This window comes from Strongylocentrotus purpuratus, unplaced genomic scaffold (genome assembly GCF_000002235.5).
Source record: "Strongylocentrotus purpuratus isolate Spur 01 unplaced genomic scaffold, Spur_5.0 spur5_scaffold_16, whole genome shotgun sequence".
Classification (NCBI taxonomy): Eukaryota; Metazoa; Echinodermata; class Echinoidea; order Camarodonta; family Strongylocentrotidae; genus Strongylocentrotus; species Strongylocentrotus purpuratus.
In genome coordinates, this window is record NW_022145601.1 from 21,216,021 (window position 1) to 21,230,191 (window position 14,171).

General features: G+C 41.7%; 1 protein-coding gene across 1 annotated transcript; it reads right to left on the reverse strand.

Moving 5' to 3' along the window:
- Positions 1-1,819: 1,819 nt before the first annotated feature.
- Positions 1,820-13,856, reverse strand: LOC115924568 (PR domain zinc finger protein 2-like). The gene is made up of 5 exons (XM_030987040.1): positions 13,704-13,856; positions 12,653-12,756; positions 11,051-11,206; positions 10,410-10,563; positions 1,820-8,104 (listed from the first exon to the last, which is right to left on the reverse strand). Exons 1-5 carry the CDS (start codon positions 13,783-13,785, stop codon positions 3,501-3,503), a joined length of 5,100 nt encoding a protein of 1,699 aa, XP_030842900.1. The 5' UTR covers positions 13,786-13,856; the 3' UTR covers positions 1,820-3,500.
- Positions 13,857-14,171: the final 315 nt, after the last annotated feature.

Consider the following 14,171-nt stretch of genomic DNA (forward strand, 5'->3'; position numbering starts at 1 on the left):
TTACCGAATGAAATATAGTATATAAAGACCACCTGTCAATAGAGACCACTTTTTGTTTTTCTTTTGTGCGGTCTTTCGATATAACTTTGTTGTAATGACCGGGGTGCCTGCCACAAAATGGCTTGACTTCGCACCAGAGTGCAGGGCAGAGCGGGACCAACATCCGTGCAAGTCTCATGGCGGCTGAAGATGCCTCTAACTAATATAGGTCGAGTCTACTCCAGAGGCTCCCATGGTGGGGTGCAGATTTAGAGTACGGTAAGGCTTTTCATCATTGCAGCATACCAGTAGTGTACAAAAAAATGCAGCAACAATGACTATCGTACATGTACATGTATAGTAGTATGTGGAAGTTACTGTAAAAGAAGTTAATGAAATGTGAATGAAAACTTTCTGCCACTGTAGTATTATTATGGCAAAGTTGTAAGAGCTCTAAGTGCATACATTTAAAAATTGCATGTACAAAAAAAGATATATTTTTGAAAGTAAAACATTAACAAGGCCAAAAGGATACATTAACAAAGCCAACAGATAAATTAGATTTATTAAATTTCATATTAAGGTTTTGGGATGGAAAGAATCCGGAGGCTCAAAGGAAATTTCTGTTTGATTGGATGGTTGTTGTTTTGTCTTATCAATATACTGAATGTAACATGTGTATCATTCCAATATCATTTTCTGATGCTTGTTTTTAACTGCAAACATTAATGTTATATGTTATATAAAAATAGTTTTGGAATATATCTCTTTCCTGAAAATCCCCCCAAAACATGACTTTCTCATGACTTTAAAGAAAGAAGAAATCAATTAAGATGCAACAATTGACAGAGCGGGTGATACGAAAATAGCTTCCCATGAATTGTCAATTGCTTAGTAAATGCATTACTTTCAATTCCATTGAGTTCTCAGCTCTTTTTATGAGGTTATATATATATATATATATATATATATATATAAATATCTACCATAAGTTTCAGGTGTCTATAATAGTAGGTTTGAGGAATAGGATGCAAACTAGTCTGATCCACTTGAGTCTCAAGAGCTTTCTGACAGACCATACAAAAGACCACTGTACATATTTTACTGTCTCAGTTCAGCCCGACCCTTGGTCTAAGATCACTTTAACAAAAAGCAAACTTAAAGGTAATACAAAGTTTTGGGAAATTTTGAAAATTGGATGGATAGTGATTCTTTACAATTTGGAAATATATGGATACCCCTGTGGATGTATTATAAGCACTAGAAAATTTAGCCCCTAAGACACTTCTGCTTTCGAGAAAAATTAAATATAAAAATTTATCGGTGCTCCCGGTAAAATTTCACATAGCGCCTACGGCCGTACAATGGTAGCTGCGACCATGAAAATCTCAGAATATGTAGTTGTAATATATACTTTCCAAACGGGAATAGCTAATCGGCCAATTTTAGTCAAGAAACGTTGTATTATAGCTTAATAAATATCTTGACCTTGAGAGCTATTCAACATAAAAAGTCTATTATTTACAATTTCATAAATTTAGACTCGATTTCAACTGCGACAACGATCACTGAATATTGTAGGATCGCATATGCTTCCAATATGTTCATTTGAACCTAATTCATGACCCCATACCAAAACTTTGTATTACCTTTAAGACTGCAGACCAACTTCCATTGTTAAAACTTCCTACAGATAAATGCCTAAGCCCTGCATCATGCAGGTGGTCTGAAAGGCTTTCAAACATGTAACAGCCACAAGTACATGTATGACATTTCATTGTTAACGGTTTGAAATTTGATTGTACAGGTTTGAAAATCATCAAAAGGTTAATGATCACTGTCTACCAAAATTATTTATGCAAAATTAGTCATATAATGTGTCTGAAAGTGCTTCAAAATATTGCTGAGATTGCACCAGAGTACTAAATCTAAGAACCAACAACCCCTTCAGCCAGCCCTTGATCCCCAGCCTCAGGGTTCACACTCGTTCCACATATCTGATCTTTTTTTTGGACCACCCTGCAGCAACAGGTTTAAATTTAAGTAGGATATGGACCCAAGTGTTAGTAAAGAGGCGAGCATTCGTAAGAGCCAATGAATAGTACTGTACAATTTGGAGATAGTCCTATAGACCTTGTTCACACCGGACATTGTTAATCGCTTCAAAGACGTGACATGGCAAAATATAAGATTACTGAAGGACACTCCTCAGTAGTATTTGTGCACGTATTAGGTACACAGGCCCAGCTGATCATGTAATTACTTTGCACAATACCAAGGACTCGGGCATAGTGAAAACATGACTAGAAGGCCCTGTGCAGTTAAGGTGCGCACCAAAAGTACTGCGGAATGTCCTTACGCGAAGTATGCTTCACATTTCTAAATCTTAAATACAGATAGGGAGTATGCCAACTTGGAGAGGCACTTGTTCCACTCGGCGTTTGCTTGTTTTCAAGAAGAGGGGGGATTTTCTGCTGTACTTTTTTAAAGGAGGTTTATAATACCAGGGGGGTGTTTCACAAAACTTGTCATCAGTGACAAATGACAGTTGTTGTTATAAGCTACTGAAATCCTTGCTTCTGATTGGTTGTCAGCAGATTTGTCGGTGATATTTGTCATTTGTCATTGAAAAAAGGCTTTGTGAAACGGGTCCCAGGTGTGAACAAGACTTTCAAAGAGGCTGTTAACTCCACTACCTTCTACATACCGGTAATTGAATACAAAGGTTGGTATGACCGACTCTGTGACATTACACAGGGGTGACCAAAAAGCCACAGATGATGCATCATCCAAATCAGGAAGAAAAGGTTGAATTCTGGTAAAAGTGAAACAAATCTCTATGAGCTATCTAATTATTCTATTCCAATGTGGAATATTACCATAGCATCATAACATGACAAGGTTTGCTCTTCAAATGTTACATTTCATACATGACCAGGGCCTCCTGTCTCAATATAAATAGTCAATATTGATCGCAACTACAACTACAAAACATAGGGGACTGCAACTTGCAATTGATTGGGGCCCATGAATTGTTACAAACTTTTGAGTACATGCCATACTATATGTGTGCGTGGTACCATACATCTATATCAATATGCCACGCTTTTCACTCCTGGTTATTTTAAGCCATTAATACCATTCTATCTTATTTTAGCGATTCCGAAACCAAAGAAAAAAAAGAAAAACTTGAATTCCCATTTCCTTTGTTTTTCAACCATTACCAATAAGTTCTTTACAGGCTCTCTCACAATGCAGTTGCCAGTACTTCACAGTCTTTATGTGAAAATATCAAGCCAATCCATGGCAAATGAGCTTTTCTTTACACTCACCTTCACTATTTCAAATCGATTCACAACCGTGAGTAGTCTGTACTGCAAACAATTTCTGTGTAGTACTATTTATACAACTATTCTACATTCATTCCCTGACAAGTGTGACCCTTTACGGGTCTAGGTATTTTCTCAAATATTTTCTCAAAATAATATTAAAGCTTAATCAATGTCTTAGCTTTCCTGGTTTCATCTGCTTTTTCCACCCATTTCCATTTTCCCATCATTTTCTTCTTTGTTGCCTTTGGCTTCCTCATCTTCTTTCAGAAGCTCATTGTCTTTTTTCTGCTCTACTTTACTTGGCCAAACTTCAGTGGTACGAGCCATCTCATTGTCATTCTTGCAGCCTACGCTTGTTGTCACATCAGAGGAAATGCAACTGCCTTCCTTTTCTACATGTTTGTCTTTGGCTTTTTCGGCTTCTTTAAGCTCTGTGCAGTTGTCCACATGTGTCCTTTCTTTCACTTCAATTGTCTCTGTTTTCTGGACTGCACCGTTTTCCTCTTCATTTTTGACGTTGTCCTGCTTTGCCTCATCAATCTTATTACTTTCTTCCACCTTCTCTTTATCTTCATCATTCTTTCCTTCTTTCATATCTGCATGAAGTTTTTCTGGCTTTTTGGAATCCCTGTCCTTCTCTTCTTTCACATCCGTAATATTGTCTATTTCCCTCTTTCCTTTATCTTCTACCTGTCCAATGGTTCCAGTCTCCTTATTGCTTTCAATATCCTCCGGTTCCATCTCTTTCTCCTCTTCTTCCTCACCATCATCCTCGTATTCATCTCCTTCTTCATCTTCGTCCTCTGCCTCTGCCTGCATCTCCACCTTTTGACTTGACCTTGGTGAACCAGATCGTTTCTTCTTCTTGCCATATGGATCCAATCTCCTCCGCCGTCTCCTCGCTTTCCTTGGAGTTCCAGAGACGGAAGATTCACCACCTGCAGTCGAGACAACACCTTGCACCTCACCCTTGATCAAGTTAGCATTCTCTGTAATAGTCCCTTCAAGAGAAGCAGTATCCTTCAGAACTTCTGGTGTACCCTCAGGAGTGGACGCCTTCTTTGGACTGTTGTTCTTGGCTTTCATTGCACCGCCAGGAATTGCAGCAGGAAGTGGTGCGGAGGCCAAAGCCGAAGAGGTAACCGTTGTACATGGTAGCGATGCAGCAGAAACTGTTACAGGCACTGCTGATGATGCTGCTGCAGCCAAGGAAACAATCAGGGATGGTACTGAGGTGGGAGCATCTTTAGGCCTGGTGGGACAGCTGGAGATGTGCTTCTTGAGGCTTCTGAGGTAGACAAACTGGCGAGCACAGTAGGCACATTGATGGTTCATGTTACGGGGAGCATAGTACGGATTAGTGTTCTTGTTAAAGAGCTTGTCCTTATTTGGACATAACTTCATATGCCTCTCCAGACCATTGATAAAGTGGAACTGTTTCCCACAGCCTAGACAGGCATGCACATCAACAATATTTGCACTGGCTCTTCTCCTGGTGTGATTGAGTGGGTTGTACATCTTGAGTCCAGGCCGAGCTCTCTTACGCTTCTGGGCCGCATCACTCTCTTCACTCTCACTGGCTTTCTGGAGGGCTCTGTTTCTGCTCCTCTTGGCAGCTTGGATCCTGATTCTCCTGGCCTTAGCATTCTTTTGCTTATTTTCCTCCAGTGTCAGCTTCTTCTTATCAGCAGCCTTGACAGGAGTCTTCACAGGGGTCTTTAGGGGTGTCTTAGGCTTCGCAGTAGATGGTGCATTAGCAGCAGCACACTCCATGATGTGTACATGCAAGTCAGCAGTACTAGAAAACACTTTGGCGCATTTGGTGCAGCGGTTGTTTGTTGCCATTTCAAAGTGGCTGATACTCTTGCCACTGGACGCACTGCCATCTGGTAGTGAACTTAAGTAACCGATCTCTCGAGCATATGCGAATGGATGATGTCTCTGAGGATTGCATGGAACATCCTTCTTTTTCTTAGATTTCTTCCGGGGTGAGGATTTGGTTTCAGGAGTTTGGGTCGAGCTGAAGCGGCCAAACTTGGAAGGACTCACCTTGCTCATTTCATGAGCGATGAGTGATATCCTTTCTCTAGGCTCTGGTAAGATGGGTGGTGTCTGTATGGCCTTTGTAGGGTCAGTGAAGTTCTGTGGTCTGATCTCCTCAGGTCCCCGCTCTGTGTAAGAACACAAATGATCTGAATGAATATCTACCTGGTGCTGCTTGAGGTTCGAAAGGTAGGCAAACTCTTGCTGGCACTCAGAGCAACAGTACATCTTGCCGACTCTGTGTAGGTCGTACCTATGAGATGCCAACATGTCCGTCGTCTCAAAGAGCTTCACACAGAACTCACACTTGTAAGGAAAGTCCTCCGCATGGGCTACCACATGCTGGGTGAGGAGCTTCATGGAATCAAAAGGAAGCTCACAGACATTGCACGTGATGGCTGCATCCAGGACTGAGAACTTGGTTGGCCTCTCAAGATCTGCAGATTCCACAGGAGTGGTCAAAGTAGAGGATTTCCAACCTGTTGACTTCATGCGAGAGGTTATATTAAACCTGGTTATTGTCTTGACCTCTGGATGAGTGCTACAAGTAGGAGGGGCAGATGCTAACGGAGATGTAGGAGGTGGCCTTCGAGTAACCTTGTACTTGGGGACTTGCACCACTGGACGAGAATGGCATGACAGGTCCAAGGGTTGTGATGAATCTCCAGAGACATACATGATCGTATTCTGCTTCTGGGAGCCATCTGTCCTCGGCTTCTTCACTCTTAGGTCCAGGACTTCAACATTGCTTGAAGAAGGTCCTGGACTCAAGAGAGCAGACTGTGGAGTGGGTGGTTTCTTAGGGACGAAGGGCTGTGGTTTCACATTGTTCTGCCAGGGACAAATTTGGTTTGGCATCTCCGTCGGATACTGCTTGCCAGTGAGGGAAGCCACTTGTTCAATTCTCTTGAAACCTTGCTTTCGTTTGGCATTCTTTCCATGTCTTAGTGCAGCATGAAGTTTGGCTCTTATTTTGCTCTGGTCACCTACCATATCTTCTCCACCTAGCTTCTTCTCTTTCATCATGCTCTGAAGAACTGCAGTTGCATGTTTCCTCCGGATCATCCTTGTCATATTGGCCATCGTCTTCATGTGGCCCTTCGTTTGTGTGGGATTCACTTTGGGAACATTCAACAAGCTTTCCTGTGTAAGAGGTTTACTAACAATCTCTGTCTTTACACTGGTTGTCGGTTCCTTCTCTTCATCACCACTACCCTCCGTCTTGCCAACATCACTCTCCCCTGATGACTTTGGTCCTGGTTTCTTCACAAGATTCATTCCATGCCTCTTCCGGAGATGCCGATGGAGATTTGAGGAGGATACAAATTCAATACCACAGATTTTGCACGAAGCCACCTTCTTCAGCGCCCCTTTTCTGCTGGTGATGGTCCGCCTCCTCGCGAGGTCCTGTTCATCAGACGCTCCTTTGTCTATCCCATCGGCACTTTCAGAGGAGCTCATCATGGAGGAGTGAACATCCTGGGCTGGACTCTTCGTTACTTGAGCCTTAGAGGTCTCCAAGGCAACACCATTGGCAATTTCATTCTCTTGACTTTTTGTCTTGAGTTCCAGAGCACTTTCTTGAGCATGAACAGGAACGTTTACCTCCGATTTGCTTTCTGTAGTTGGTTCCTGAGGCTTTGATCTGTGGGTTAGCTTATGCTTGGTCAAGTCTCCACCTGTCACAAATCTCCTTGGACAATCAGAACAGAGGAACGTTTCCTTACTCTCTTCCGCTTTGTGCCTCAGCAGGTGTTTCTCCCTCCATGTTGCATACATAAATGTCCTGTTGCACAAGTCACATTTGAACAGTCCCTTTTTGGTGTTCTTTGGACTTTTCTTCGCAGGCGATGAGACAGGAGGTTTCTTTGCATCCTCTTGAAGAGTCTTTCCTTCATCAACAGGTCCCTGAATTTTCTTTTCTACTTTCACCTCATTTTCAGGTTTCTTCACCTTTGCTTTCTTTCTGTTCTTGATGTCATCAGGCCCTAATCCTTTCCCCCATTTCCTTGTATTAACCCCTTCGACAGTGATTTTCTTAATGTGGTGCTTCAGCATAAGATGCAACTTAAGGCCGTTGGGGAAACGACATCTCTTGGGGCAAAACTGACAACCAAACTCTTCGCTTCCATCAGGAAAAGTCACTACGCAATCAGGTCCAATCACTGCTGTAGTAATCCCATTTTCATCGACTGGAATCTCTATATCTCCATCCATCGCACGCGGAGTTCCCTCTAACTTAGGTGCTTTCACCGACTTTTGTCCAACCCTTGTTCTCTTCTTAGGCGCACCACCCTGAGCCTTTAACTGGCGTTTCAATTCCGCTTTGCTCTTCTTTTTACCACCACTGCTTTTCCCCTTGTCTTTGGACTCGGTGATTGAGGTGGAGTCCACGTGGCCTTCCATGGTGTCTTCAGAACTTGCCATGTAGTGGGAGGTGGCATCACTGGACGAGATGTCCGGTTCTTGGATCTGGATGTTGCTCTCTCCAACGCCACCAATGTCCACACCAGCTGTTATGGAGGAGAAGTTAGCCGAGTGCTGGCTGCTGGAGGGGTAGATGGGCGAGATGAGGGGTGGTTCAGCGACCTTATCGTCCATCTCGCCATGACCCATGACCTCTAGATGGGCAGGTACCTTGGCCCTGTTCTCAGACTCGGTGGACATGCTGGTATCCAGCTGGGAGGGGACAATCTCTGATGTCTCCATTTTCTCCAAGATTGGCATCTGTCTATCAAAGCTGTCACCCTCTGTAAAAGAAATAGATATAATTGAGATTAAATGGTGAGTCTAAACATTATACTACAGTGTCCTACAAAACTGCCTCATAAATCAATGTTTAAATGTACTATGTCCCATTTGCAGCCAACAACAAATTCTGTAGAAATTTGCAGGAATTATGAATACATGTATGTCACGTAATTCATATCTGTGAAATTTAAACATTAAAGTGTCCAAATGAAAGTATTCAAATTATGCAGGGAAACACGCTTACTTCCTAGACTTCACTGTCAGACACTATTGAGTGACTGACTGACTGACAATAGCATACATAAAATGAGCTGTAAAGGGTAAATGAGTATTTGTCTACATCAATAACCCCCTTTTTGTAATGGCCAAAATTAAACTGATTGAATCTTTGCACAGCACAAAACGTACACCATTCCGTACAAGGGTCTGAAAATCAGACTATTTACTATTTACAATTTGACAACTAATGGTCGTTATTTTCACATAAAAAGACATTTTCAAGCCCTTTCGTTTTGAGGGAAGTTCTAAATTAGTACTATCTTTCAAATGCCAGTGAAAGTTAACCTTTTCATTTTTTGGCCTGCAAAAGGGACATACCCGTAGTGCCTTTAAAGAACTATCAAGTTTACAAAAATCTAACCAACAAACATTTTGTGATACAATTACCCAATTAGAATTAGATATTTATTTTCATTTTCACTGTATATTGTTCCACTGTGTATTACTTAACAATATGTGAACTAATGTCAGATTTTAAGAAGAAAAGTTTACTTCCTTCTGGGTTCCATTACACACAAATTCAGGCAATCGATTGTAATAATTAAAAGATCCCCCATTCTTTATGTAGTATAACCGCATGCAACTTCTTTGACTCTCTAGTACAAAGCCTCCCCCTAAAAAAAAAAATAATAATAATAATAAAATAAATAAATAAGTAGATAAATAAATAAGTAAGTAAATAAGAAAATAAGTAAATAATTAAAAAAATAAAAAATAAAATAAACAAAATAAAATAAATAAACAAATACACAAAAAATATTTGGTTTCCCCTCCCCTTAACATTTCCACCAAAAAAGGCTTTGATTTTTATTTGTCATTATCCTATATTTTGGTTTTGTCGCCCCCCCCCCCCCCCCCCCCCATTTACAAAATTCTGCATCTACTCTTGAATTTATACCACTGCCCAAATAATAAAGACACAGACAATTAGCCATCTACAGCATCCAGACACCAAATTCATGGTTGATTACTCATACAAGCAACTGCCCGTCTTGATCTATCTACCATTTTCTTTGTATCATCTTTCAGTCTGGAAGACGACTGTATCATTTTTTTTCTTCCAGTTTTAAGCCCCACTGTCCTAATTGTAGCTACTTGCTCCTTCTATATAGAAAACTTCCCCAATCGGTGCCCGTTGGTCCCCCATGATCCTCTTTTTGTTATGTTAGTTGAGAGCTGAGTTAATGAGATAGCCACCTGTCAGTGACCTCGCTGTGTAGTCTAATCCCTTCTGGCCCAGTAGTATTGACATTCTTTAAGTGCTCTTCCTCTTTGTGGTCTCTTTCAAATGGTGCCCACTTATGTGAAATTATTTCAACTGCTAGAAGACACGTTAACTTTTGGAACTTTACTACTATTTTTTTTTTTTGCTCGAACTTTCACTGGTCTGTTTCTCTCCTTTTTTCTGCTTCTATTAAAATCAACTGAATATCAAGGTGGACTTTCCCATTAATGACTGTGCAAGGACGGCTGCATACACAGAATACATCTCAGCCAACTAGCGAACACCAGTGAAAGTTGTAATTTAAAAATGTTTGGACAACTGCAATCATTTCACTGATATCATGATAAAATAATCTTCCGTTTAGCACCCCAAAGGCTAGTAAAAGGATGCAATTAAAAAAATTGATGACAATTGAAATCGTTTCACTAATATCAAGATAAAATAATCTCCAGCACCCCATGCTAGGGCGTCGATCCGAGCTTGGCTTGAGCATGGAGGGGAAACAATCAGAGAATCAGCCACCCGGTGAATAAGGGGGGGGGCGAGGGGGAGGCGAGGAGGAGGGGGGTAGTGAGCACTAAGTTTAAAAAAAATCAAAATCAAAATCAAAATGGGGGTCAAAATGTGTGGTCCCCCTTCTTTTCTGACAAAACATGGGGGGACATTTGATATGATGTCCCCCCTAGGAAAAATTGTGGGGGAGTCGTGTCCCCCTGTCCCCCCCCCCCCCCCCCTGATTGAGGCCCTTGACACCATGTATTGATATTTTCTAAAAATAGATCTTGAACACTGGGGCTTACCTGATTTCCCATCAGACTTTGCGCTTGTGATGCTTTCTTCCGAGGTGTTGAGGGCGCCATCACTCTCCTCCGTCTCCTCCGTCTCCAGGGACTCCGTCGTCGTGGGGGAGAGGTTCTTATACCAGCACATTAGTTCTTCTCCCACGGCGATGGGCTGTACAGAGAACATTTTAATTGCACTGGTCAACGATTGAAATACTGCAACGCCAATAGTTTCAACACCATAATCTTTCACAACCTGCAACTTGGCTTATTGTCAAGGATGTCCCTTACAGTAAGAAACTTAGAATTGTTAAAATTTGATGCTGAAATTAAATCGCTTTCTGCGCCTTTGTTATAATGCAGATGCTTTTATGTGATCTCTCTTTTTTCCCAAATGGGCCTTTAGCCTTTGATTTCAAGTAGATTTGGCGCCTTACAAATCTCATATTATTATCATTATTATTTTATGACTCTATTAATAACTCTAGGAATCAGATCTTGATTAGTCGTATTTCTAGACAATAGGCACATTACGACAGGTGCCTGCCCCCCCCCCCTCCCCTCCGAGGTTCAGAGCCCCCTCGATGGCTGGAGCCATGCTATACCACTGATAAACCAAGCATTCATATATATCTCCCCAGATTTCAAACATAACCTACCCTCAGCGTTCTGTAGTAGATGCTCCTCTTGTACTGCGTGGCAATCATGTTCTGTTCCTCAAAGCTCCGCGCACTCTTCACATATCTCATCCAGTTTGCTTTAGTCGGTTCCGAGGCATCGACACTGTAAAGCCTTACTCCTTTGGGCCCTCGGATCTGATTGATGAAAATAAGAGAAAAGAAAATGACATCATCAACACCGTGATATAATTTGGGAGAATTCACAAAATTGAAGCAAATACAAATTATCCCAGATTCCACTACTGAATTTGAATTTGAATACTAACAAAAAGAAATTTAGCAGATAGCAACCCCGTATCTGGACACCTACCCCCTGGACAACCCCTCCCTGGATAACCACCCCAGTCAACTACCCCCTAGGGCAACCACCCTCTAGGACTACGGACTACCCCCCCCCCCCTCACCCCCCAGACAACTACCCCCTAGGATAGTTGTCTGGGGGGGGGGTAGTTGTCTGGGGTAAGTTGTTCTAGAGGTGGTTGCCCTAGGGGGTAGTTGTCCTAGAGGGTAGTTGTCCTAGGGTGTAGTTGACTGGGGTGGTTATCCGGGGGGTGGATTTCCAGGGGTTGGGTGTCAAAGAACCAGCAAGCCAACTATCTCTCTGGCTGGAACAAGGGCCAAGATCAGCTTCTAAACTAATGCTATCACACAAATGGTCTGGTGTGATTTGACTTATTTGAGGCCAATTTGGTCTCTTCACCATCTAGAAGACATATACAATGTAACACCACATTATTTCCATTATATTTTTGACGTGACTCTGGGGGTATTTAACTTAACATTCTTGAAGATTTACCATCTTTTCACCAATTATTACACTATTATTCAAGGGGTAAATAATGGGCTATCCAGAGGCAGGCCTCCACACTAACGTTTTTTTGAGGGGGTCCATTGAACTTTTTACAGTTTGTATACATGCTCAAGCCCTAGGTAAGAACTTCATGGTTTTCGGGCGTCCGAACTTGGAATTTGGGTGTCCAGGGGGGCGTTTCACAAAAGTTGTCATCAGTGACAAATGACAATTGTTGTTATAGGCTACTGAAATCCTTGCTTCTGATTGGTTATCAGCAGATTTGTCACTGATATTTGTCATTTGTCATTGAAAAAAGGCTTTGTGAAATGGGTCCCGACTCCCAAGTGTCCCGACGCCTGTTCGTGTCGAGCCCAGCCAGAGAATACCATTAGCTATGCTGAATCCTAGGAACATAATCCTTGGATGAGCTTTCCATCAACTCACCTTCCACAAGGAAGTGTCAGGATGGGGAAGTGGGTACTTGGCAAAGGGGGCACTTCCCTACAAGTGGATTTGCTAAAGGTTCATGGGGATATTTCATCATATCCTTTTACACCAAGTTTACACAAATTGTGGCTACAAGCAGAAGGTTTGTCGTGGGGCCCGTTTCACAAAGCCTTTTTTCAATGACAAATGATAAAAATCAGTGACAAATCTGCTGATAACCAATCAGAAGCAAGGATTTCAGTAGCTTATAACAAAAAACTGTCATTTGTCACTGATGACAAGTTTTGTGAAACGCCCCCCCTGTCCATAAGATCCTTGGTACAAGGTGTCCATCAACTCACCTCCCATGAATAAGTATCGTCCAATACATCACTGCAGTCTCTCCTCTCACCGATGAAGGGCCCAAAAGTTCGCCCCTTCCTCACCGACCTCTTGGCCCAAACTCCTATTGTTACAGGAAGAAAAGTGAAAATAAATGTACATTGGCATACATCTAACTATGAAAACACAACTGTGTGGCAATGCATGATGTATGATCAAGAAAAATACATTTTCTTGAGGGAAAAAATGCATATTCTTCACTAGCTTAATTCTCATAAGTTAAGCAAAAGTTTTAAGAGAGAAATCAAAGAGAAAAATGGGATGAACTGGCCAATAAAGGTGTGAAAATAATCTGACAAAAGAAAGAGAATTATGATTATTTTTTTTTCTTCTCAACTTTGAAGATCATTGCACAAATTAACAATCCTATGATTTCCTTTCTGAGCTGGAGTACTCTCCATTGTTTTTACCACTTTTTTTCCAAAGAATATTGTTCTAAAATCTACCCCAGCATGTACTACCTCGAAACATCTTTTCCGAGGTAGATGCACATCTACACCTTGGATGATCTGAAACATGGAGAAATTGTTACCGGGGCTAAGGTTGGATGATCATCGAGTACTCACCAATTGTTCCATTTTGGACTGTCTGAACTCCAGGCCTGATGGAGCCTTGATGCATTCCCGTACAACCTCTCAACATGGTGGCTACTTGCTAGGTTTGGCCTCAACTCAGAACACCCGCTATACCTTACCGTAATCCTAACCCTTAATTACCTTAAACCTGAACCTAAAAAACCCACTTTCAACACTAAGCCTTACCCCTACTCTAAGCAAAATGAAACCTGGAGCAAAGCAGAGCAAATGATGGCTGCTAGATCACCAGCTACTGTACGCTTCCACTAGAGAAAATCCTATCTTACCATAGGCATACCCGCTATTCATAAGGACCGCTATCCATAACGCGTGACTAAATGAATAGCAGTCTTTCATAAATAGCAGTCCTTTTGAATAGCGAGCAGACCCCAGTGCAATTGCCACTGGACGAAAGGTTAGATCATCAACTACTTACCAACTAGAGTTGGTTCCATCTGTGACTGTCTGAACTCCAGGCCCGACGGAGCCTTGATGCCTTCCGCTACAACCTCCAACATGGTGGCTCCTTGCTAGGTTTCGCCTCAACTCAGATCATCCTCATCAATCTTTGAAGAAGAAAAACAGTTTGTTTAAGAAAACGTCATGAATCAATAGAAACAAACTTGATTTGGTCAATGACAATGGATTCAGAAACCTGCTATATTAAGACATGATGTGTCTCTGTTTGAATATCCCCCGAAAAGGATAAACAGATAATGGTTTTTTTTCACTTTTACAAATGCGTACCATTTTAACCCATGTTTTGTTGTATGGGTATCTACTCCTTCCCATATTAAGAACTCCAACAATGTGGCTGCTACTGCGTCTGTCTTCAACTTAGGACATCTCAGCTAAATTGTTGTAATGCAAACATCATCACTTCAAAGACACATTACATTGATTT